A 27550-nucleotide genomic window follows, 5' to 3' on the forward strand; every position below is an offset into this window, starting at 1 on the left:
TACAGTAAAAAGCTCTCATAAACAATCACATCTAACTTTTTTGCTACAGTAAAAAACTCTCACATAAAATCACATCTCAACTCGAATTACAAATTCGAATCAGCGAAGTGAACGGACTCACGTGTGACCGTTAAACCACTTAATGGAACTTCACTACTCTGTCAAATTGCAAAACATGCAGTGAAAAACAGACTGTGGTGCTCTATTATTATTTAATCTTAAACTAAAATTCTTTTAAGGTATTTTATTTCACAACGTTAATAATTTGTGCTATGTATGAAAGAAAAATATATTATAATAATTTTAAATTAAAATTCTTTTAAAGTATTTTATTTCACAACGTTAATAACTTGTGTTATATATGTAAGAAAAAAATATTATAATAAAAAAATTAAATTTAAATTTTTATAATAAAAAATACTATACAAGAACTCAAGTTCTGAATTTAAATTATAAAAAGAGCAAGATCTAAGATTTTTTTTAAAGAGAATAAGGGAGATGAGGACAGTTTGGTAAGTAGACCTCAAAAGCCAAAGCTAGATTTGGAGTTCCCTCCTGTTGGGTTGTCTCGCTCTCTCTCTACTTTTATCTTGCTCAAATGAATGAATTTATTTTATTTTTCAACCCAGTTATAAATGCCCTCCATTACTGTTCACCTCACATTTTTGCTTTTCCTTTACTGTTTCTCTCTCTCTGATTTCCTCCATTGCAAACCAAGCTTCCTCTCCTCTCCGTCCTTTCCAGCTCGCTCAGGCCCCTTCTCTGTCTTCTCTTTCTCATTCACACTCACAAAAAACCCACCAACCATTTTACCCACTTTTCCTTGTTGTCTCCCAAATCCCACTTTATATTTATACATAATTTAATCCCCCCATTTCTTTCTCCTCTACATTTTCCCTTCAAAAAGATTATATTTTTGTCTGGCCTTACCTTATTTTACCTCTTTTTTTTTATTTTGTTTATTATTGTCATTCTTTCTTTCTCTGGAATTCGGTTTTGGCCCACTTGAGGCCACAAACCCCTACTTGTAAACTACTTCTCCTTTTGAGGCTTCTGGGTTTTTGGTCTTCTTCTTCTTCTTGTTCAGGTCTACATTGGCCTATCTATGCGCATTGGGTCTCTCTTGGTTCAGAAAGAAGCCTTTCCTCTGCTTCTCTGGCTCCTCAAGGAAGAAGATCAAGGGGGTTAGCAAACCTTACTTAGATCAAAGCAATTCAAAGGTCATTGCTTTCCTCTCCTTTATTCTTTCAATCACTTTTTGATTTTTTGATTTTTTTTTTTGGGTTGGTTTACATGACTCACATTTTTCTCTTTTTGAGGTCTCTTACTTGAATCATAAGAGATGCTCTATGAGATTTCTCCCCTTTTTCTGATGGATATGGATATGGGTTTTGATTTATTCATGGATAAGACCTTTGCTTTGCTTTGCTTTTTCACGGAGTGTGGAATTTGTTGCGGTTTCTTTGTTGTGATGGCATGTGCCAATTGATTTCGTGCATCACTTTTTCTTTTAACACAATGTGCCTGACTGATACTGCTTGAGTTCACTTTTGGAATCACTAAATTGTGATTAAAATGTGAATGACTATGCCTATCTAAGCAAGCTACTTTTTTTATAGCATTTGGATTTCTTTTTTTCCCTTCAAATTGAATTTCAATAAGATTGCTTTTACTCTGCCGTGTGAGTGTTATGCAGAGATGGGGACATGACATTTAATTATCTGGGTAGCATCAAACGTGTAATACTTGAGTGTAGATTATTCTGTAGGCGTGTTTATTTATTTTCTGATTTGTATTCAAAAGTCATATAAGACATTATTACAAAACTCAGATGGCTGAGACGTTTCTGTCATTCAGGTGGAGATGTTTTGACGTCTTCGGAATCGATAATTAGACCCTGGTTGAGTTTTGGTTTTTGTCTAGACAATCAGCAATGTCGTCCGACAGTTCTTTGAATGCAGAAATGTCGAAAAAGACATCATTCTTGGGTTTAAAATTATGGGTTTTGATTGGGATTTGTGTTGGGGCATTTATTGTTTTGATCCTTTGCTTCTTGTCCATATGGGTCTCATTTCGGCGAAAATCTAGGAGATCCTTGGACAAGTTTGCACACACCCAAATCCCAAATGTATCAAAAGATATCAAGGTTGACAGGGTTGGGACTCAGGGTACCCATGATCACGCTGAGAGTTTGTTTCTGACAGTTCATGATAAATCGAGCGATAAGAATTCAGAAAAGATGTTAGTTCATTTGGGTGTGAGCAAATCAAGCGATCCTGATGACATGAGTCAATGCAGCTCAGTTTATCATCATGAGAGGGCAGGTAGTTCTCAGTCAGGGGAAGAAGGAAGCTCTGGGACAGTCCGAAAGCAGCCTTCATCCTATGCAGGGCTTGTGACAGCTTCTCCTTTAATTGGCTTGCCAGAAATTTCACATCTTGGTTGGGGCCACTGGTTTACACTTAGGGATCTTGAGTTTGCGACTAATCGTTTTTCTGCAGAGAATGTGCTTGGTGAAGGTGGATATGGGGTTGTTTACAAGGGCAGACTGATAAATGGAGCTGAGGTGGCCGTGAAAAAGCTTCTTAATAATCTGTAAGCAAATGATAAACATTAGAGGACCTCTTTTGTTTAGCAGTTTCTTCTCAATGAAACCTGCATTATGACTACATTTTTCTACCTCTATGTAGGGGACAAGCAGAGAAAGAATTTAGAGTTGAAGTGGAAGCTATAGGCCATGTCCGGCATAAGAATCTAGTGCGGCTCCTTGGCTATTGCATAGAAGGAGTTCACAGGTTAGATTCATTTACGTTTCTGATCAGTTTATTTATTCTTTTCTTGATTGGTCCACTCTAGCATTATATTACTAAAATATGTCATTCTGATCTAAAGTAATGTATTAGATGCCATAGAAATTGTTTTATTATGTTTTCCCCATATTTTTTCCCACAAAAGCTTGGCTTAGGCTTTTAAAGTTTCATTATACTCACTTTTCTTTCACAGGATGCTGGTTTATGAATATGTGAACAATGGAAACCTTGAACAGTGGCTACACGGGGCCATGCGCCATCATGGCACCCTGACTTGGGAGGCTCGCATGAAAGTGATTCTTGGTACTGCTAAGGCGTAAGTTCATTCTTCAGCTCAACATTGTTAAATATTCTGTGGAGCCAAATTCCTATGTAGCAGATATTAGCTTCATTGGTTACAATTCTCTTTTCCAACTTCATTTTTCTAGAACTCATCTGTTACAACTAAACATTGCACGGTCCTCTTTAATTTCTTCTTTCTGGTGCTTTAATGTTGGTATATTTCATATAGCAATATTTAACTTTTGCAAACTTTCTTCCATTCTTATCTTAATCTTTTGCAAATTTGCTTTGGAAATTGGAATATGAACGAAAATGAAGAATAAATTCCGCTATTGAACTGCAGGCTTGCTTATTTACATGAAGCAATAGAACCTAAAGTTGTTCATAGAGACATAAAATCAAGCAACATCTTGATTGATGATGAGTTTAATGCGAAGGTTTCTGATTTTGGACTGGCCAAACTCTTGGATTCGGGAGAGAGCCACATCACAACTAGAGTAATGGGGACATTTGGGTATGCATAAATGTTAATTCCCTACAAATAGTCTGTCCATAAAAGTATCATCTGATTTGAAACGAAGAACTGGTTCATTTTGTTATTTTCAGTTACGTGGCACCAGAATATGCTAATACTGGCCTGTTAAATGAGAAAAGCGACATATACAGCTTTGGCGTCCTTCTGCTTGAAGCAGTTACTGGAAGAGATCCCGTGGACTATGGGCGCCCAGCTAACGAGGTATGTAATTCTTAATCTGTGTTTCTACTTGTCTTCATCATATTTTACTTGACTGTTCACTCCCTTTGATTCTCAGCCAATATTGCCTACTGTTTTGCAACTTTTACTGTCTTGTGCAAAGACGTCTATTCAGATTGTTGTATAAACTCATGGCAGGTTAATCTTATTGAGTGGTTAAAGATGATGGTGGGCACAAGAAGATTTGAGGAGGTTGTGGATCCAAACCTTGAAGTTAAACCCGCTATGCGTGTTTTAAAACATGCCCTTCTTGTTGCTCTTAGATGTGTTGATCCTGATGCAGAAAAGAGGCCCAAAATGAGTCATGTTGTGCGAATGCTTGAAACTGACGAGTACCTATTTCGCGAGGTGCTCATCTTCCTCTTTTTCTTATGGAACTAATTATTTTCTCTTATTATCTCAAGGAAATCGCTAGACTTGGGCACATAATTGATACTGGTTTAGACTTTAGATACTATAAAGAGTTGCTGAAGTAGGTTATTCACCTTGCTTCTACAATATCTACTTTATCACCGTGGAACATGTCTTCCTTTTAAATGTTAAATCACATGCTAATTTTCCGGAAACATTATCTTATTGTGAAAATCCTCCAGCTTTAACTTTGTACTCCCAAATTTGTTGTCCAGTTGCTTCCGTAATTTATGTGTGCGGCATTATACAGGATCGAAGAAACAGAAAGAGCCGAACAACCAGCATGGAAATTGAATCAATGAATGAGATATCTGGTTCAACTGAAATACCAAACAAGCCAGGGGATACAGAAAGCCAAGCCTCAGAGACGACTCATGGATAGGACTGACCAAACACATCACCCCGGGCAAGAAGATTTTCCTTCTCATCTACCAGAGTAAAAGCTTTCAGTAACTCGTTAATACAACATACACCTCAAAGTTTATTTTTAGATAAATTTTCTGAATCTAAGCTAAAACTTGTATTGGAGATGGCCCCATTTGGCTCATGAGGAGTTTAGCTGTTGTTGTTTCAGTATTGCCTTCTCAGGCATAAGATCATTCAAGAAAAAAGACAAGTGTTCCCAAGTCAAGAAAAAAGACAAGTGTTCCCAAGTTCCCAAAAGTCCCAACCCCATTAATTGGGTTTGCTGAGAGAGATACAGAGATAGATACAAGAGGCACTTGTTGTACAGACATGTCTTCGGGACAGTGGGCTGTCTATTTCATACATGATTATATTTCTTGGTCTTTTTTTTTTTCTTTTTTGGTTTTCATTTTTTTTTTTTAAATTTTCTGATTTGTCACTGGATTACTATACTTGGGATGCTGAACAAACTATTAATTGATTTCACTTTTCTCCTGTTTCCCCTTTCTTGGTCAATTTAACATTTTGCTCTAGAAAATATCAAAGCAATTGAATCAATGATCCTTTCCTTTTCTCGTTAAGCAGTCATGCCTTCCCCTTTGGTTGCAGAATCATCATGCTCAGTCCATTATGTCACTTGCTCAACTCCTCCTTCCTCACTTTCTTTGATTGATCTCTAGTGAAAAAAAAAAAAAAAAATACATGTACAAGTCTTTCTCCTCTTGATGAATCATAATACCCTGTCTCCTGAAAGTACATTTTAAGACATCTTGACTATTATTGGCATTTACATGCTGGTCCTTTGTAAATCCATTTAAAAAGGGGTAATTGGCACGGACGATCTTTAACTTTTTAAGTAAATGACAGTTTGGTTCTTATTCTTTTAATTTTGATAAAATAGTCCTTAATGTCATTAAATTAGTGTAATTTAGTCCTTTCAATCTAACTTCGTCAAATTTTAAACGATTTTATACACGTGATCTTCAGACATGTCACTTTCATAGTAAAGTTACAAAAATATTCCTCACATAAATCAACTCACTAATAATTAAAAACAAAAAACCAAAAAGAAAAAAGAAAAAAGAAAATTGGTTGGATCTTGCCGGGATTTGGACCCAAACTCGCCGCCCAGTTGTTACGACCTCTGTCACGGCAAGTCGTGATTTCAGTCGAGATGTCACGAGGAATCGCGGCCACCATCACGATCAGGGGTCGCAAATCGCGATGACCTCCATGACGTCAGTAGTAGCTAATCACGTTGATATCGCGACAGCCATGATGAATCGCTATGAAATCTGCCGCATAGGGATGGGTCTTGACAAAATCGCGTCGATCTCCTTCGCGAGTCAACGAGAATCGCGATCTTCGTCATGATAAAATCCGCCGCGCGACGGGTCTTGACGCAATCGCGCTAATCTGATTTGCAATCTTCGTGCTAATGAAATCCACTGTGCGACGGGTCTTGACGAAATCGCACCGATCTCCTTCGCGGTCAACAAGAATCGCGATCTTAGTCGCAATGAAATCTGCGCCGCGATGAGTCTTGACGAAATCGCACTGATCTCCTCCGTGGGTCAACAGGTCGCGAAGAAATCACGCTTTCCGTCATGAATCGAAGGTCGCCGACAATAAAGGGCGAACTGGAGGTCGCTGCCTGCGTTTAAGAGAGAAGTCGGGATCTATTTTTTTAGGACGAAGATAAAAATAGGGGTTTTAGTTCTTTACTTCAGCACTTATTTTCTCCAACTTGGTATGTGGGGCCCATCTCTAATCCAATTAAAGGCGGCCCTTAGATTCTCCTCCCTTTTTTTTCCTTCTAAGTTTATGAGTTTAGGGGTTTTTTTTTTTTTTTCCTTTCCTTTTAAAAAAACAAAAAATAAAAATACCCTTACTATGGTATTTTACTAAAATACCCTCTTTTATAAGATCACATGCTTTATATGTGATCAATTCTGTAAAAAAAATTAAAAAACTCAATAGAAAAGACTTAATTACACTAATTAATGACGTTCAAAATCATTTTATCTAAATTAAAAGAACAGACACCAAACAAATCACATACTAAAAAGAGTTAAAACCATCCTTATTAATACCCTTTAAAAACTATAGTAAAACTTTGACATTCAAATGATTCATCACATTGTCAAAGATACCCTTTTGTGGGGTTGGACTGTTTTGGGTCAGATTTACAGCTGACAAGGAGCATGTACGTATTGATAGCCGTTTTTTTGGCTTTTGCTTGAGCTTTTTTCTACGTCCGTCCCCATAACTCAGAATGGGAGATTCTATGGTGGGGTAGTCCTCATAGTAAGGTTTCATAGAACCATTGATCTCGGCCGTGATATTGGAATCGGATTGTCCATAATGTATGAGGCGAGCTGGATATGTGAGAGGATTCTCTGAATGCACGCACTATTAGACTCTTTCATAAGTACCGTCCGATTTAAATCGTGAAGTTGACGGCCGTGATATTGGAATCGGATTGTCCATAATGTATGAGGCGAGCTGGATATGTGAGAGGATTCTCTGAATGCACTATTAGACTCTTTCATAAGTACCGTCCGATTTAAATCGTGAAGTTGAGATTAATGATACTACCATAGGGTGCTCCTACTCTATGATTGTTTCTCATCATAACTGAACAGACAAGTGTTCTTTCTTGGCCACAACGTTTGAATTCCGAGTTAGTCCTACCTTTTGACTTTTTGGTTCATACACGCTGCAAATTTAAAAATGGCCACATTTATTTTGGATTTTTCCCTTGGCTCTTACAAGTGGGGGAATTCGCTTAGGTCATCATGATGTTATTATAAATAAAGACTGGTATTATGGTTGTTTTGGTCGGTTCTCAATTCTTCAAATCTTCCCTTTGAAGTTTCACTTATCTTTAGTTGTTTTAGCTGTGGCTGGCATTATCTTTTTTGAGATGCTTATATACATAATAATTCATTTTTTGCTACTTACGAGTCCCTCTTGTTGGTGCTCTAATTAGAGTGATACTATGTAGTATAACTGTTGATCTTGGTTTGTTTTTTTTTTTTTTTTTTTTTGGCAACGAGATGTTTTTAGAAAACTAACGGTGTGTTTCTTTTTACATATGTTTGAATAAAAAACCTGAACTGAAATTTAACTTTTTACTATTAAAAGCGTTGTAACAAAAAAGGTTGAATTATAATTCAAATCTATGACTAAAGATCTGAACAGTTAGATACTATTTATTATTGTTAACACAGAATTGACCAAATATCTGGAACTTTTTACAGTAAGTACTCTCTTTTGGTATTATACTTTTTTAAATATTAGATCTAGTCAAAATCATATGAAATTAAGTTAGATACTATTTATTATTGTTAACACAGAATTGACCAAATATCTGGAACTTTTTACAGTAAGTACTCTCTTTTAGTATTATACTTTTTTAAATATTAGATCTAGTCAAAATCATATGAAATTAAAAAATATCGAAAACTATGAGTTTATGATTTTAATCTAACGTTTTAAACAAAACCCTGCTGATAGGTTATTTTTTCAATACCCACTTACGATTTTTGTTTTTTTTATTTTTTTTATAACTTTTTACATCCTTGTAGTATGAGACATATATCAGACCGATAGACAACTGGCTAGGCAATAACATACGATGAAAAATTAGTAATACAAAACAGTCTAGACTGTCTAGTGATGCTCACTGCCCATCATTACGTAATAACATATTGGTCCTTGTAGACCTACAGAAATGAACTAGCACCGTAGTATTTCAAACGTCGTCAAGCGTCCAAATGAGGCCCTTTTAAAAAAAATAAAAATAAAAAGTTATGAATGAAACTGTGGCTAGCAAGAGTTTTTGTTTATTTATTTTTTTCTGTTGCAAGAAAAATTTGTTGCCCTGATAACTACTTGAAGTTTTAGAAGGCTACTTGACATCAATGTGGAAAAGGCATACTGTAAATAGGCTGCTAAACTTGGCTCGGAGATGGTATAATAGCGCGGTCCTTGTCCAATTCATGATAAATCGGGCTCAATCAAGACTCTTGATGTGCCCGGCATGGCCAACGAATTCTTGTGCCCCACTCGTTCTTATAACTTGAAGTACTACTTAAAATAAAACCCTTAATTTTATAGGCACGGGCACAACTTATGTTATATAGGACTTCAAACAAATTCCACAACCACAATCACATGATCTTATGTTGCCATAAAAAAAAAAAAAAAGCTTGCTGAAAATGGCACACAAACAAATTTTCAATACCAAAATTACCTTTGACAGTGTATGTAACACCCTAACCTAACTCGTGAAATAACCAACAAAATATGAAGAGTTGGTAATCATATATAAATCATTTTTCTAATATATTTATATGTGCATATATATATATATATGTATATATATTATCATGAGATACATAGACTTGAAGCTCAGCCAACCTTTCGAGCAATCTAGCTATCAATGACGTAGACTTGCATTAGAAAAACTATAATGAGGTAACTCTCAATAAATAGAACCGTGTATCATGTTCATGTTAAGCATCACATAAGATTTCTAAAATAGATATTGTACTTTTCATTTAACACAAGACATGTTCAGTCAAAAAAATTCTCAGTTGCCCCATCACAATACTTGACTCGTGACAATAGTAGAGACCGTGCTTAACATCATATTGGTGTGGCTTATCCTATCTTGAACTTATGCCCCAATGATCAATGCACCGTTTTATTTTTCATCATTCTTTGTCTATCGAGGTCACAAGAAAAAGTACAACAATCCTATGAACAAAATGTTCAGTTATAATAATTCTTCTTTGAAAACACGCATAAATCAAAATTAATTATGATGTATCGTGTATGGACGTACTTAAAAGCTCATAAACTTTACATACAAACATAAGCATGCACATGAATTTATTATCACATTCTTGTGATTCTGTCGTGCTACCATTTACTTTGATCACAGCACTCTTTTACCCATTTCTTTTCATGTTGCTTTAGTTTCTTTCTTCCTTCACATTTTTCCCCTCTCTTATCCTTTTTCTCCTTGGTTACTACAAGACAACATCTTTCCATGTTAAAAATATAATCATTCTGATCACCCATTTATAGCCTTAAGCTAGTTCCTTTAACAAGGCCCTTTAGATTAGTCATTATATATCCTCACTTTTACGCCTATATATACTCTTGTATGAGTACCAAAATCTTTGCCATCTTGAGTTAAGATACAATACAAATTACCTGCTATAACTTTGGCCTCCAACGATAACAGTGACAGTAGAACATGAATCTCATTGTCACAAAAAACCTAATTCATCTCGTTCTATACTCAATACCTAATTGATGCAGTTCACCCTCATGATCTAATTGATAAATATATCATAATTTCTTTGAATAAATCTTCAAATTTTTTACTTATTTTCAATTCAATATTAAGATTAGTTTAAGTATTTCAATCATTTTTTTTTATAATTATGAACATTTTTAACTCATTAATTAAATTTGAACTCTTCTACTTGATCGTCATGTCATGTTTCCATTAAAGAATTGGATGAAGGAGATATTTACAATTTGCTAACATTTTAATTAATATAATATGAAGTAATATTTAGATAATAGTTAGGTGGTGCACATACCGAGTTTCAAAAATCACGGGACAAAATGAAAAAATAACTATACTTCAGAATGATTTGTACAACTTATCTTGTAATTTTCCCTTTCTTCTGTAACAGAAACAACTCATAGTTCTACTCCACTTAACAGTACCACATATTATCGTTTTAAGCTTTTAAGCAATGTCTCAGTCAACGATATGTCCTGTAGAATGTTTCGTTCTGTAAAACCGACGTGTCGTTTTAGTTAGAAATTAGAAGCTATATGCTGCTTTCATTATGATAAGGAAAGCACGCACCGTTATTTGTAAGAAACGTCATGTCGTCTATAACTTGCCAGTAAAAAAAAAATGAAACCCATAGAATTTCATGTATCCTTTATAAGAAAAGCATGAATTTGTGTTGAATCTCGTTATAATTTAACTATTCACTCGTGCAACTCGTGACGCGTGCTTTTTTCTTTTTTTGCTAAAATCTTTTTAGTGCAAACCTTCTGGAAAAATAAAATGAAGCGCACTTGAAATTTTCAGCAAATATTCAGTCAAAATATATGACTGCAGATACAATATTAATGCATGTAAACGTACTCCTAATCACTATCAATATTGTTGAGCGTTTTTCAAAATCAAAAGTAAAAAAAAAAAAAAAAAAAACAAAACAGAGAGAGAGAACTAATTATTAATCTTGGCAATATCATTAGTTTGACAATACAAATCTTTGTAATGCAAAGATTTGCATTAGTTCATCATGAGTGTTGACTCTACTAAAGTGGGCCAGTGGCTTAATACTTTATGATAATTTGATACTAAGAACATCAAAAGGTCAAAATTGTATAGACACGCTTCCAATAGTTTATTGTATTAGAACATAACAAAAATGTATACCTTTTACATATGTAGATGCTTGATTAATAATATTACTAAAGATATTAGGCTTGTTCGTTTGCATTTTTGCGTTATGATGATTTGAGTGTAAATCTTGAGTTGAATTTGTTTGGTTGTGTATATTTGAGTTATGGTTTGAGATGATAATCTTTTTGAGTTTGTGTTTGGGTGGATCAAAACTTGAATTTGTATTTGGATAGTATTTTAATAAAAACTCAATGGTGATAGACAATTTTAATAGGGTATATGGGTGAGATTTTATTCGTCTCTTCATTGTGAACGCATAGAAAAAAAATCATCTCAATCAGAATTAAAATGAAAAAGTTATGACGTTTTTAAGAATATAAAAAATATTGTTCATCAACTTGAATTTAAGTTTAAGAACTTGAGTTGAAGGAAAAACTTGAACTCAGATTTTAATCTTAAATTCAAGTTAAAAGTTAAATTTTACAAAAAAAATAAAAAAATAAAAAAATAAAATTATAACTTAAATTTAATTTTTTTTTTGAAATTTAAGGGCAAAAAACAAATCCGTTATGCCTAGTGGTTACAAGTAAAATAATTGATCATAAACGTCACATAGAGAATATTTGTTCGACAAGTTTTGTACTAAATAGGTTGAGGACAAGTGATCTTTGGAGTGGATCGATACTGCTCATTAAAAAAAAAAAAAAAAAAAGAGAGGAAGAGAGTGACAGTACAGCTGAGGGTCAGATAAAAATGTTAGAAAAGCTGCCAATGTTCGGCCGCCGAATTCAAAGGCGCATAATTCGAAATTTGACCGCTAGGACGATTTATACATATCCCTAATTGATATTAATTAAATCGGAATAATTTAGGAAAAAAATATACATATATAAAACATTCTGCCTGAGCTATGATCTGATTGTACTCACAATTTATCAAGTAATTAATAGATGAATCAATTTGATTAACCATTAAAATTAAGTTATTTTTTTGTCAGGTGGGACATAACAATAAATTTTTTGTTGACGTTTTAAATATATTCTGATCATTATTCGACGCCCACAAATGTGTTGCATGATACGATCAGAATCATTGCTCATGTCCTAGTTCAATTTTAAAACAATAAAACATTCTTATACCAGAGCCAATGGCTTTCTTATGGAACATCTGGTACATACGGTTCAATTATATATACATACATATTCAGGCACCCATACTGAGCTAGATATACATACACAGAAACCTAATATATATAAGATTTAGGGGTACGTAATCCGTTGTTAGATTAAATCCTTAGTATGCAATACAAATACAACTAGTTTTAGACCTGTAGAAATTGATAAACGAGAAAGAAAAGATCCAATCACTACAATTATATATAAGATTTGTGGTAACTTTTTCATAAATTGCTGTGGCGTATATTTTTCTTTCCGTTCTGTAAACTAATATATTTCACGTAGTCATCTCCATTTCCATTTTCATGTTAAATAAAAGAATATTCACGAATCAAATGCTGGAGCTAGCTTAATCTCTGAAGTCTAAGTATATGCTTAATTAATATATATTCCTCCATTTCGCTGAGAAAGGTATTAATTAGTACACCGGTGCTTCCAAAATAATGCTTTATTTCAAATTTATTATGCTAGCTAAGCTAATAATCTGACTAAACACCTAACTGATAAGTAGCACTTCTCTCTGATATTTCACTCTCATATACAGCAATCGACTTTAGGGCATAGATTGATGACATGCATACCAAGCATGCACAAAGCGTGCCAATTGTATATAATTAGCTTGAAATATAATTTACTTATAATGAGGTATTTTAATTCACGTTTAAATGTTGTATACAGATCAGGTTAGCTAAATTTTGAATTGGGCTGATTAGTTCATTTTAACAGTCACATTGGCTATATTCAACGTAACATATCCAATGTGTAATTATCACTTATCAGGAATCTAACACGGCACCTTATTATTAGCACATATTTGTTAAAACCATTTATAAATAACCAGGCCCCAAGTTTGACTTGCATATAACTCTCTGAACTCACGGCGAGTACTGATATCTTCTCAGCTAATTACTTTAACTCATAATAATGCAAAATGGAGCTGTGTACAATTATATTCTTCATTTTACTTGCATATATAGATCACCCACCTTAATTAATAAGCTAATTTAATTACTAAGTCTACGTTACTTTATTTTATTTTTGAAAGGAACTTCACGTTATATATATAAATTAACATTACAAGACCAAGATATTGAGTATTATAAGAAAATTGTGGCTCTTTCCCTTCATGGTCACTACTAGATACTGTAGACATTGTACATCCATTATAGCAAATAATAACATGAGCTAACATGGTTTAAAAGGATACATCAAGCGAAAACATGAAATTTGAGCTACCATGGTTCTCCACTTGATCATTAATTAATACAATATTCTAATTAATCAGTTATTACATGTAATTTTGACATAGGGAGGAGCGAGAATTCATAGATATAATCAGACAAAACACATTTGGAAAGAGTTGCAATAGATTTGAAAGAAGATAAAATAAACTCAAAAAAAGTAGAGCCTGATAAAAAAAAAAAAGTAAATAATTATTAAACAAAACATGCATATACTATATATGTAGGTATATATATTATGTATATATATTCTCCCTACACATGGAGGATCGATTTTCATGGATCTTGCTTGTGACGACTAAATGAAGGAACTAAATCCTGCAATAAGCCAAAATCAGGAACTTGAAGCTGTTGGCGGTACTGCTGAGAGAGGTTTGAGTATAAAATAGAACTGGCCTCACCTTGATTATGATTATGATTATGATTATGATGATTATTATTGGCATTGATGGGGAGAAACTGAGTGAAGAAGTCGTGTACTGGCAGGGCTGGCCCCACGGATGCAGCCGCCGACGCAAAAAGGGAAGGCGACAACATGGCTGCCGCACTGCCACGGAGTGTGGCGGGACAGTGATGGTTGTGCTGCCCTTCATATGTTGTGATCACAATTGAGGGATCTTGGAATGACCTCTCAACACGCTTCTTCACGGTACACTTTTGAGTAGTGCATCTGTAATAGCTTCTGAAACAGAAAAAAAGAAAAAAAAAAAATGATGAAAGCATTACAAGCTAGTTATAAGTTAGCCATAAAGTTCTAAAATTTCTTTTGGTATGTTTAACTCGCTTTCTAATCAAAACTAAAAGTAAAAGGGGAGAATTGTTAAGGGTTTGTAAAGACAAATATCGGCGGGGAGAGACACATGTGATAAAGGATCAATAATTTATGGTCAATTAAGTTCCATAACGTATAATGTACTCAACATTAAGCTATGTTTATATGAGATTAGTAGATATGTTGATGCAATTGCTATAGGCGGCACATGCGTGAGCTTTAATTTCATGTACTTGCAATATGACTAACATACATGTAATTGGCAATTAACAGATGTAATCAGTAGCACTTCATCAAACCAACAATTGCTGTGAGAATTTTGAGATTAGGTTACTACATCCACTAATACTACTTAAATTACTAGCAATGTTAGTGTTTTTCATGTTCATACTAAACTAATTGGTGGGGGTAATTGAAGAAATAAGCAAACCTTGGATAAGGACTATTTTTAACAGCCTTTTGTCCATATTTTCTCCATCTGTATCCATCTTCAAGGTGATCGATCTCGCTCTTAGTCAAGAAAGCAAACCGTGGTTCCCTCTGCCGCTTCTCTTTCTTTTTAGTCTTTGTCCTAATTACAAAACAACACATGATTAACATTTTCCCAATTTTCACAATCCAATCTAGTAATAATGATAATAAGCATAGATTGATACAAACGCTTTACTTGGAATTATTCAGAAAAAAAAAAACTTTAATTGATTGGTGAAATATTTCCAGAAAAATGAATATTGATGATCATGTATGTATCTAATTAATTAGGGTTCCAGCTGACAGCCCTATGCTCTTTTTGCGTATAAATAATTATCCTTTTTCTCTTGCCATGAAAGTAGAAATTGCATATGTGGAAAAATGAAATGGTAGAGTAAAGAAAGTGATGAGTCCAAAAGTCAAATTATGATAACAATTCATAGGTGGAAATTAAAACAAACAATACGAAAGGGGAAAATGCAGAAAAGTCACTTCAAGATTCAAAAGAAGCCAAACACAAGATAATCAAGTTCTATTATTTCAACAACATACTAAAATGATTTACCACTAACAGAATTCTTTAGTACATCATGAGAAGCAGAAAACCTACACTTTCTTTGATGCACCCTTGTCTTCAACATCATCTCCATCTTGATCATCAGACTGATCTTTACGCTGCATCTTATCCTCTTCCAGCTTCTTACTCTTACCCGAATCTTCTTCCACCACGGCGCCAGCTTCGTTCGAGGAGGAAGATATCGAGGAATTCGGCGTGGACGGGTTCTCGCTAGTACCCGCCGACTGATCCCCCACCCCGGCGGCGACCTTTAACAGATTATTATTAGCAGCAGCAGCAGCAGCAGGAGCAGTAGTAGCAGTGCTGTCGATGTCGTGAGGGTGGTCGATCTGAGCAGCCGAAACGACGTCCGACGACGAGGCGGCGCACGACATGTCGAAGGCTCGGGATAGGGTGTTGTAGTGATCCATGGAGCTGCCATGGAGGCAGTCGGCATAGCTCAAGTAGGAATTGGGGTCCAAATTATTACTATTACTGTTGGGATATTGGGTGTAGAATATAGATGAATTGTTCATGTAGTTGTTAAGGAATGGGAAACGGTCGATGAAGTCGTGGGTGTTGTAAGTGAAAGGGTCATTATTGTACGGCCGGTGTGGATCATGAGTGCTTTCTTGATGATCATTTGACATGGAGAAAGAGATGATCAGAGAGATCAAGGGAGAGAGAGAAGGGAAAAAAAACCACTGATCAAGAACTATATATGCTATAGCTAAACTTAGTAGAGAAATAAAAAGTCTGGTTTTAGATCGTTTCTGCTTTGTTCTTTTGAGAAAGTGTGAGCTTTAGGTTAGATTTCTACTATTTCTACAGGTTTTCTTTTCTAGAATAGAGAGAGAGAGAGAGAGAGAGAGAGAGAGAGAGAGAGAGAGAGAGAGAGAGAGAGAGAGAGAGAGGAGAGAGAGAGAGAGAAGGAGAGAGAAGGAGAGAGAAGGTGTTTTTTTTTTTTTTTTGGAGGATAGCCTTTTGGTTTTGGCCACTTTACACTGCTTTTTGCCTTATTCCTACCTGTGTCCTATCCACAATTACTCATACTTGGCCTTGGGTTAACATAATACACAATTGGCGGTCCCCAACCCAATCTAATTCCTAAGCATTAATTATTTTTCCTCTTACACATAATGTTATGTTTTATATTTTTTTTTAATAATATTTTGATATATATTTCTTAAACTCATAACTACGAAATGACTGGGGGATAAGAGTTTTCCACCAACTAACACGATGGTAAATGCAAGATGTTATACATATTCGGGACGTACGCATGCTCTTCAATGGTTTGCATCATTTTTTATCTTCAGGACCATATTAAACAAATTAATTAGCGTCAAACCATATTCCAAGCGACAGAAATTAAACAATATTTCCAGTCTATTTTTAGCTATTTTTTTATGTAATACCTTTCTTTGACGAAATAGAAAGTAAAGAAAAAAAAAAAGAAAAAAAACTCAATATCTCTTTGAACAATGTTCTTAATTTGTAAAAACTCTTAGTATTAACCAATATGATTAATTTATTAGGTTAGTTTCCAAGAAGCAGAAAATTTAGTGTTATCGTATTAAAACTCTAATTAAAGCAGTGGTTTAGGCCTTCAAGGCACGTAAGAAAACTAGTAGAGAAAGCAGCAACTAAAATGATCTTGATCGTTAATCTACTGATCTAAGACTGATTTAGTTTGACCATAAAAATCACAGCAAAGCGACGGCTCAGATGGATGCAATAATGTAGCATGATATATTTTGTACAGTATTCAGGCTATGAATTAGCGGTCAAGCTAAAACTAAAAGCGTTTTTCTTTCTTTATTTTATTTTATTAATATATTTATTTTGTTACAAAGTAGTCAAGCTATATAAAGAGGTTTGTCCAAGTTTACGGTTCTCATGAACGGCTTACACGTGTCAGGGATTCGGCACCGTCATTTGACCGTAACCGGCACGTGGGAGCAACCTTCTTCCGTTTTCAGCCCCCCTAATTCCCCAATTACGCCTATGTCTTGCTGATTCGGATTCAACGTCATCTCCGTTACCATGTCCCTCAATTTTAGGGGCTCTTTTAATATTATTTTTGTATTTTGGGTTGTTTTGAGATTTACGGCATAAAAACTCAAAACAAAAAACAAACCACAAAAAAAAAAAAAAAAAAAAAAGGGCTCAAGAGGACATAACAGCTTCTTTTAAGCCTACTTTTTTGCTTGTCTTCTTCGCCTTTTTTTTTTTGTTTTCTCTACTTCTTTCATGTTTTGTTAGGGAAGTACTAAACGAGTTTATTATTACTTTAATGATTTCGTGATTTGTGGAGGTGAGTGGTGAGCGTGATTATTAATTTATTTTTACTTTTGTTGTCTCTATTGTTTTACGTGTAATAATAAGTTACAAGTAGAACACAGAATTATTATTAGGAGCAGATAAACAACTTGTGGGTCTCTTTTATGAAACTCCCAATCAACAAGATGGGACGAATTTTTTTTTTTTTTTTTCTTTTGAGAATAACAAGTTGGAACTTTAATATCATATATGTTGATTTCATGGATGTTATGTGTAGCAGGATCTAATCAATTACTTTTTTGTCTTGTGTATGCATAATTCATGTCATGATATATATGAACATGTGTTTAATGTTCATCACTAAAATCTAAATTTTTAAAGTTAATAATATATATTTACACATGTATGTATATCTCAGTTTTGTACAATTTAGTAATTTAACTAGCATTTATCTTATCTTATTTATTTATTTGGTGTTAGCTACAAACAAAAGCAAGTGCATGTTGGTGGTTTCTAAGAAGCCAAACAGAGCGCTAAAGGATATGCCAGCTTCCTTTAATCATGGAAGATTTAAATTCTCAATTAAGAGCATATATATTGGTGATTGAAAATCCTCAGTATGGTCTTTTTCCAAAACCTTAGATTAAATTGATGTGACAATTCTGAATATCAAACCAGCTTAAATAATGGCAAAATCTTGATTTACATATACCGCGCGCGCATCACATCCAATTTATTCATATATACATGTATGGTCCAATTTTCTCATTGGAATTAATTAATCTTCTCTTTCCTAATTTCCCAACTATTAAACCATCACTCTCCCATTCCCTCTTCCCCACCACCCTTCGGGACCCCTCTCCAAGGATCAATTAAGTCCAACACGAAAGCTATCCTCCATCTCTACCTCTTTGAGCCAGTTTGGTAATGCTGTAGATTTTAAAAAAATTACTTTTAATTGTGCTGAAGAAAAAAATAACTGTTACAAAAAGCAGCTAAGTATTTAGTAAATTATAATTATACAAGTGTTGTTGATTCCAAAAACAGTGTAATAGCGTTTGATAAATTGTGAGGTTGAATTGCCGTGGCTAGTTAAAATAACCATAATTAATAATCTTAAATCAATATATAAAGTAATTAATAATTGATAATTATTTAGCAAATAAAAATTAATATATTAATAATATAATAATAATAGATAAATTATCATTAATGAGTACATTAGTAATTAAACTATATATATAATAAATAATATGCTAAATAATTAAAAATAATAATTAGTAATTGATTATGAATAATTACTATGTTAATAATGTACTCATATTTATTAGATTATAAATAATTAATTAGTGTATTAAGAAAAATAATTAGTATATACATAATTTATTAATATTCCTTTTACTACTTAAATTATTAACTTTTAGTTACATAATTAATTAATTAATTATGTAACTAAAAGTTAATAATTTAAGTAGTAAAAGGAATATTAATAAATTATGTATATACTAATTATTTTTCTTAATACACTAATTAATTATTTATAATCTAATAAATATGAGTACATTATTAACATAGTAATTATTCATAATCAATTACTAATTATTAATTATTATTGATTAGTATATTACATATTGATAATTATAATTTAATATTAATTATTAATTATTATTGATTAGTATATTACATATTGATAATTATAATTTAATATTAATTATTAATTATTAATTATTAATTATTAATTATTAATTACTAATTATATTATATATTAATTAATAATTAATTATTTAATATAACTTTGTTGATAATCATTAATTGTACTATGTTGATTTCCGCATAATCTAAAAGTCAAAATTACCTTTTGGGTTGCTTCTGATTTTAACTGTAGATTCTTTAAAAATTCTTTAAAAATTACTTTTTGTAGTTTTTACCAAACACCTTAATGACTAGAAAAGTTCTTTTGGACTCTAAGAAGCACTACAAACGCACCATTTATACCTTTTGAGAAGGGCCTTACTAAGTACATGCATAAAAATACATGTGCACATACATAAATATATATGCATACACATATATATGTGTATCGCTAATGAAACTAGAAAACCAGGTCTATTTATTTAATATGTCCCTAGACACTGATAGGTTTTTTTTTTTTTTTTTTTTTTTTTTTTTTTAACGGTATAGAGTTTTATAACTCTCACTTTACTAACAAAAACTGAAATCATCAAAATTTAAATCCTAATAAACACACGTTCACACACACACACACACACACACACACACACACATATATATATATATATACCCCCCCAACCTCAGCTAACTTTAAAATTACAATATTCAACTTTTTTTTTTTTGGAATATGTTTTAAATTTTTTACGGTCAAGCAAAATTTGTTATCTGAAGCCAATATTCGTGAGAAGATAGTGATTGTTACGTGTATAAAGTTGAACCTAAAATGCGGAGGAGTTATTTTAAGTTTAAAATAATTGATAACAAAATAAAGCAAAAGAGTGATCAGATAACTTGTATTAATGCTGGAATTTTGTTGCCCATTAGTATGTGTCTGGTCTGATAAGGAAACTGCGGCAAAATAAAGTTGCAAGTATGGTTTTCTTTTTTTTTTTTTTACTAATCTTAAGTTATTTCAAATCACATGCATATATATATATACATTATTAAGTTGATAATGTGGAGTGTGGACTATTGTTGATCTAACAAATAAAGAAGAGAATCTTTAACTTTAATAGGGCTTGTGCAAGTATATATAGGGTTCCGAAAAAATGCTTGCAAGATTTGATTTTTTTTTTTTTTTTTCTGTTTTAGAAAGCTAATTTTGGAGAAAGTAGATCGGAATTAAGAAAATTAAAAAAATTAAATATTTTGGAATGTACATGATCTGCATTGAGCTGAAAAGGAGGTTTAATTTTGACAAACAAAACCTCCTCTTGAATAATGTCTTTACTTTTTCTTATTAATGTATATATGGGAATTTGTGGCTGTGCACACGAAGTCGCGACTACTTTCATTATAAATGTTTCATATGATTCATGCCTTTCCTCTAAGGAAATTCTATAAATGCGTAATACATGTATTACGCTTCCTATACTAATTTATTTTGTTTGGTATAGAGGCAATTAAATAATAATGTTGAGGCATGTCCACTACATTTTGTTTTCACACTTGACTGTCGGAATCTGCCTTGTAGTTTAAAGGAGACAGCTTTTCTCTCACCCGATTAACTTGGCCAATATTTAAAAGAGCTATTATTGATTACTTGAGATCAACAAAATTAAACAGTATAAAAAGTTAAAAGGAAATTATTATAGGATGTATAGTAATGGCTTTTCTTTGTTTATTTATTATTTCTTGTTATAATGATAATTCAGGAAAATAGAGGAAAAATTTCATTGTCTCATGTATTGCGGCGGATATCAAGTGAACCACAAAATGTTGAACGCCAATTGATATGATGATGTACAGATTGGAATAATTTTTGGTTAACTTCAAAGAAGTCATCATGGCAAACGATGTGGCACAGTTTCCTTGTGCACATTATTTATGTGTTCGTACTAGTTTTATTCCATTGCAAGGAGTTGACTGGGACAACAAACTAGTAGGATTCAGTGGATCTACAATTGATGATGGAACAATTCTCTTAAACATTATATATAGAACCTTTGAGGCTGATCAATTGGATCAATTTAAAAAGAATTTTGCATAATAATGAGTGGAAGAAAGACGTAATTATACAACAAACTGATTAATTTTGCTTTTTTTTTTTTTTTTAAAAAAGAACATCAAATGAACGGTTTCAAACATCAAGAAACACTAACCATACATCTCAACTAAATTTACTACTAAATTCACTTATTTAAGCGTATGCTTTAAATCACGTGTGCATGATGCGTTAAGATGGTATATGTTAAATTATCCCTGAATTCCTTTTGAAATCTAATACATTTCCGCTCAAGTAAAGTCAGTTTTTCACTTGCCTTTGGAATTTGAAAAACTGGCATCTTTCCTTTCGAACTTGAAAACGTTAGCAAATTAACTTTCCCCTTCCATCAGTTAAATGGGTGAAAAAGCTGATTTGGCATTAAATTTAAAATATCCAAATATAATGTAAACTAGAAATATAAATTAATTTTCTTTGCAAAAAAAAAGCTCTCAAGCATTTGTGAGTTCCCCCCACCACCGGAAAAGTCTCTCCTTTACCAAGAAAAAAGATATATATTTTTTTTGAGAAATTTCTATTTTTTTTAAATATTTTATTTAATAATTTGAGTTTTCAAAGCTTTAATTAGGTTTTCCTTTTTGTCTATTTAACTAATCAAGGGGGGAAGTTTTATAATTTAAAGTTTGAGGAAGAGAATGTCAGTTTTCCTAATTTGAAGGGTAAATTGAAAAAGTGATTTAATTAATTGAATTTATCTTTATTTGTTTACTCGGGGTTGTATAGTGACAGCAGGTCGTGTATTATATGAAGGGTTTTTATTATACATTTTCCCCTTGAACTTATATGGCTTTAACAACTTGTCTATTAATAAACTTTTAATTTTAGCAAATTGTCCTTTTAATTTTAAATTTTTTTTTACAATATGCCTCATTTTGATGATTATTGTGTTAAATTAGTTTTAAAAAAATCATTCGATGAAAAATTCTTATACCTCAATTTAAATGTAACACAAATCTTTCAATTACTCAACTTTTAATCCCTTAAATGTAATAAAAATTGTTTGAGTAAATTTAGTAAAATGGGGCACATTGCAATAATTTTACTAGTTTATCCCCGCCTAATAAAATCATGTCAGGTTGATTAAAATATTTTATTTATCATGTCTTTTAATTGACGTGACATTTTAATTGACATGTCACGATATTATTAGAGATACATGAAAGAGGATATAAATAAAGGGACATAAATCGGTTCCGTATTATATATATGTATTCTCAGTTTACTACTACTAATACTAATACTAATACTAATAATAATAATAATAATAATAATAATAATAATAATAGTTAGAAGACTTTTTTGGCGGGGTAAGGAAAAAAAATCCCATCCGTAGTCAGTTATGAATTGTCACATTTTCATCAAATATATTACAAACAAATTGATAGACTTTTCTTCTTTTAAGTATTATAACGATTTTGATTTTCTTTTATGTTTATTTATTGTTAATTGCAAAGAATGGGGTTAAAAAATATCATAGTAATACGACATATTTTTGAACTAGAGATATTTATGAAATTCCAATACTAAATGATTGTATTTTCTTAATTTAATGTGCTTAAATTCTAATGTGAACTCACAACTTATAATTGGATCTTATTAATAAGGTATTTTTCATTACCTTAATATAATCTTCTTCTTTTTAATTGTATAAACAAACATCGTATAATACCTATTAGAGAACTATTCAAGAAAATGAAATTAGCAAAATGACATTCTTCATTTTTTATGAAGGATGATCACCCGGTCGTTTTTTATAAAAAATAGTCGTTCTTGATCGTTCCGAAATAATTTTACAAATAAAAATTTTAAAAAAAGTTATTTTACTAATAAAATTTTCTAATTGAGCCCTTTTTACAAAGACGTCTAGGCATTAGAATGTAAGAAAAATCTTCCCCTCAAAAAAATAATGTAAGAAAAATAGAGGAAAAAAAAGCAAAACAATTAGAAAAAACCGGGTTCTCTCCGTTAATGTAGGTCTCTATAAGAAGTTAATTAGGTTCCTAAGTTAAAGTGATAATAGACCTATGTGGTTATGACGCATACGTAAGCTCATGACAATATGATATTGATATTTGATCAAAGTATAATACGGATATATATAATTGAATAATATTGAGTCATATAATAGTGCAGCTTTTAATAGCTAGCTATAGGAAACCAACAATTGGTCTTCTTCATATTATATTACTAGCGCGAAATGAAGAGCTCGAGTTTGTTGACATTTTTGCGTCCTTTGTATGGTATAAAAAACACACTTATAGTTACACGTTACTAGAAAAAAAAAAAAAATAAATAAATAAAAAAAAACTATGCTGGGCTGTTGGCGCGCGTAAATTAGTCAAGAGAGAGCAGGTTATTTGTTAGGTCTGGGCAGTACGAAGAATCCTGTTACGAGAAAAAGACAATTCAACCTAACTTTAAATAACAATGAGATTTGATATTGCTATTAATGCTCTTTAAAAAAAAAAAAGGAGTTGGGTTCGGCTCTAGATCTTCGGTAGTGTTTGGTTTGAGGGTTTTAAAAATCTTTATTTGTTTGTGAAAAGTAAAAAATAGTTATGGTTTAAGGTTTGAAAACCAGTGTTTAGTTTGAATGATTTTGATATAAGGTTTGAATCCTGATGTGATGTTTTGAATCAGAACTACCATTGATTTTAAAACCACATCCCCTCTTGATTTTGAGTAGTTCAAATATCTGATTCTGATTCTTTTTTATTCTAGAATCATAATTGGATCTAAAATCATGAATTATGGTTCTGGTTTGAACTCTCATACCAAACAGAGCCTTCATTTGACTGCCAAATATCCCATTGAAGAGTTAGAAATTAAAAGGAAAGCCATAATATTTGACTATCATTTGAATGATTCTTGTTAGTAGGTGAACATAATCACGATCTCATAATCATCATAAGCAAATTAATCAATGAGTTTGATATTTCTGCTTTGCAGTTAATTGATCACTAAAATGTTTCCAGTTGAGTTATTGTTTCCACATGGATTTTCGAGTCTCAGAATTCTGACTTAATTCCTTTTTTGTTTGAGTATATACATATTACATAGAACTTTGATATAACTTCTGTGCCCGCATTTTATAAGTTTCAATATGTACACAGAAATTACGAAAATTCTCCAGAAATTATGTATTACTTTATATATATTGACTTACATCTCTTCTTAGAACAGTAGGGAAACAATTTCTGGTACTGGTTTTAAACTTTTCAAGTATCCAGTATCTAGGTTTTTACATATATGCTATTGCTTGTGGTTGCAAGTATAGCATAATAATTTCACATTTGACTTCATTATAAGATATACAGTTTAAATTTCCTCTACCCTAAATTAATAAATATATGTATATATGATATATATTATGGCTATATATATTTATACAGTACTATTGCTTAATGATCATCAATATTGTTAATGTAGGGACTAATATTATCATTTCTTTAGTTTTTTGGATGGATCATGGTACCAGAATTGTTCATCTTTTTATTAAATAAAAAATTCTAGCTTGGTCGTAATGTATTGGCCTTTGTGTCTTCAATTTCTCAGTAATTTCGCATGAAGGTAATTGTTATAAGATACCGATCGTTAATTTCTACTCGTAATCCTAATAAATGAGGAATCCTTCATTGTAATTTGTAACTATATAGTACGAGAAAGTTACATGCATTAGTAATGGCATATATATCTTATGCAGATCAACAAGAAGTGTGTATAGTTTTTTTTGTTGTTGTTGTTGTTGTTGTTGTTGTTGTTGCTAATCGTACTATTGGATTCTTAATTTTTGTCTTTGAGCTGAATAGTCGGACTATAACTTTGGATAGTTTTGTACTTCAAATATTTCACACTTTTTAATTATGTGATTTGGCGAAATTCCCTAGTGAAAAAGCATATGGCACATGTCACTAAATAATTAGCTCTTGCATATATGATTGATAATGAAATGCAGAAACATACAAAATGATTGGTACGACTGCCATCATTTAGCGTGTTTGACTCTACCTTACATAAATGGCTATCTCACCGTTTTCATATGTTAGGCCAATGGGTTTTTCTATCGTTATATAGAAAAATATATTATAAATGTAGATTACCTATCACCGCAAATTAGACAAAAAAAAAAAAATGTAGCAAATTAAGGCTTAAAAAATGTATAGATTCGTAGATACTTATTCAAACATTAAAAAAAATGGTAGATTTTTCATCTATCTGTACATGATTTCGATGGTTAACTAAAGATAGAAAACGCTAAGTATAAAACTTGCTATAAAAGACAGCAATTAGAAGAAAACCATATATTTTATTGTCAACAGTGTTTTATTCAGAGGCTGCAATCTTAAAAATGCAATAATCATAGAAGTTGGTTTTATATGCTAAACAGGAACTAGTATTACATAAACCATATTTTTTATATTAATTTTTTTAGTTTTCGTGACGGATGAAATAGAAGAGAGATTTACTTACCTTAAAAAAAAATGAAGAAAGATTTACTTCAAGATGAACCGTTCTTGAGAGAAAAAGAAAAGATGTACAAGCAAAAACGTGTATGTATCACGTTTAACCTTCCAAATCATTTAATTTAGCTGTAAACTCTGTTGTAAACTTTTCTACACATTTATATGGAAATTCATGTCAATTGAGATTGTTCACTTACCGGAACCAGAAGCAGCCTAATGATCCATGATTAATGAATGGCCTTTCACATGATTATTACCACAGGCGGCCATATCTAACCAAGGATAGATGACGGCCAATCTATTTTTTTTTTTTTTTTAAATATACAATTATATTTTGTTAACATTACCAGGTTACCCCCTAAAAGTCTAAATTGTAGATATGTTACCCTCTCTTAAAATCTGAATTATATGTTAGCCCTTATTCATTTTAGTTTTGTGGCTCCGCCCCTGATTGTTACTAGTGGTAGTAATTTACTATTAGAATAAACACTTGTTAATTTACTACTGGAATAAATACTTGCCGACATTCGTACCATGTTCCTTATATAGTATACAAAAGATTAACTACTTAATGACCATCCCTCTTATTTTATCACAGTATCACGTTTTATCTTGTGTTTTCAAGAATATTTCCTTCTGACAAAATTTGATCGAACTTATTAAGATGCAAAAAACCTGTTTTAACCAAAAAGTTGACTAATTGTTCAAACTTAAGGGTTTTGTTTTGTTTTTGTTTTTGTTTTTTTCCCCTAACTAGCGTAACGCATTAAAAGGTGTGATCACCTGAACTAAAAGGATCGGTACTGTGAATGAGTACATACATACATACATGTACATATACTATATACTGCAAATATTTTACGCGTTTTGTGTCCCTAAAGTGATTTATATGACTATTTTTTCATTCTTAGGTAACCATTAAAAGCTCATTTATGTATGTCTATGTATGTATGTGTGTGTGTGTCTATATATATATATATATATATGTGTGTGTGTGTGTGTGTGTGTGTATATAGTTTGAGATGTGAAACCATTTCAAATAGATTGGGTATCTCTCTAAAGTCAGAAGCACTCTTGACTGCATCCAACTACTAAAGTGTTTTAGACTAAAATGGAATCTATATTATATATGGATATTCAAATTATACGCACCCTAATTACTCTCTAAGCTGTTCCACTTATTATACATTAGACTTTAGTTCAATTTTAATTTTAAATTGCTGTCTGAATCGTTCAAGCATGTGGAAGAATCGTTCAAGCATCTGTTCCACCAAGAAAGAAATTATTCTTTTGAGAGAAGATGAAAGGGAAAGATTGTGACATATATATCTTTTAGATTAATTAACAATTATATAAATCTTGACGTGAATCATCCAACACGTTTTTTAATTAGACAAGTTGACCGATGAAGCTTATACATAGATGTATAGATATGTGCTCTAATTCGATCTAGGTTTCGCAAAGGTCAACATTCACTTTAGACCATTGCTTTTACCAGAATTCAAAAGAGTAGCTGTTAGATTCCTCCACTTACAGAATGTTTATTTTGATGAGTTGGAGAGAGAAAGAGATCATACATTTTGACTAGGAAAATTTTATTTAATTATTATTATATAAATGTGTGTGCGTTTTGAGATTCATTCTCCTCGAAAAGCGGGGGAAGAATGAAAAACTTGACTTAGCTTTTTAGTAAGTTCAACTTTGGTAGTTTTTTCCCAAAATCATTCTATAGTTTCCTTTCAT

General features: G+C 32.1%; 2 protein-coding genes across 3 annotated transcripts; one reads left to right on the forward strand and one right to left on the reverse strand.

The window, feature by feature from the left end:
• Positions 1–644: 644 nt before the first annotated feature.
• Positions 645–5161, forward strand: LOC21404236 (probable receptor-like protein kinase At2g42960). The gene is made up of 8 exons (XM_010103841.2): positions 645–1220; positions 1858–2595; positions 2691–2795; positions 3004–3126; positions 3436–3606; positions 3699–3828; positions 3985–4194; positions 4508–5161. The coding sequence occupies exons 2-8, from the start codon at positions 1934–1936 to the stop codon at positions 4637–4639; spliced, it is 1533 nt and encodes a 510-aa protein (XP_010102143.1). The 5' UTR covers positions 645–1220; positions 1858–1933; the 3' UTR covers positions 4640–5161.
• Positions 5162–13714: 8553 nt separating this feature from the next.
• LOC21404237 (probable WRKY transcription factor 71) lies at positions 13715–16216 on the reverse strand. Of its 2 annotated transcripts, XM_024169345.1 has the most exons (4): positions 15380–16216; positions 14729–14869; positions 13928–14208; positions 13766–13844 (listed from the first exon to the last, which is right to left on the reverse strand). In XM_024169345.1, exons 1-4 carry the CDS (start codon positions 15973–15975, stop codon positions 13825–13827), a joined length of 1038 nt encoding a protein of 345 aa, XP_024025113.1. In that variant the 5' UTR covers positions 15976–16216; the 3' UTR covers positions 13766–13824. The 2 variants fall into 2 exon arrangements, with proteins under 2 accessions (XP_010102144.1, XP_024025113.1); XM_010103842.2 differs by having other exon boundaries at positions 13715–14208.
• Positions 16217–27550: the final 11334 nt, after the last annotated feature.

This window comes from Morus notabilis, unplaced genomic scaffold (genome assembly GCF_000414095.1).
Source record: "Morus notabilis unplaced genomic scaffold, ASM41409v2 Scaffold269, whole genome shotgun sequence".
In the NCBI taxonomy this organism is placed as follows: Eukaryota; Viridiplantae; Streptophyta; class Magnoliopsida; order Rosales; family Moraceae; genus Morus; species Morus notabilis.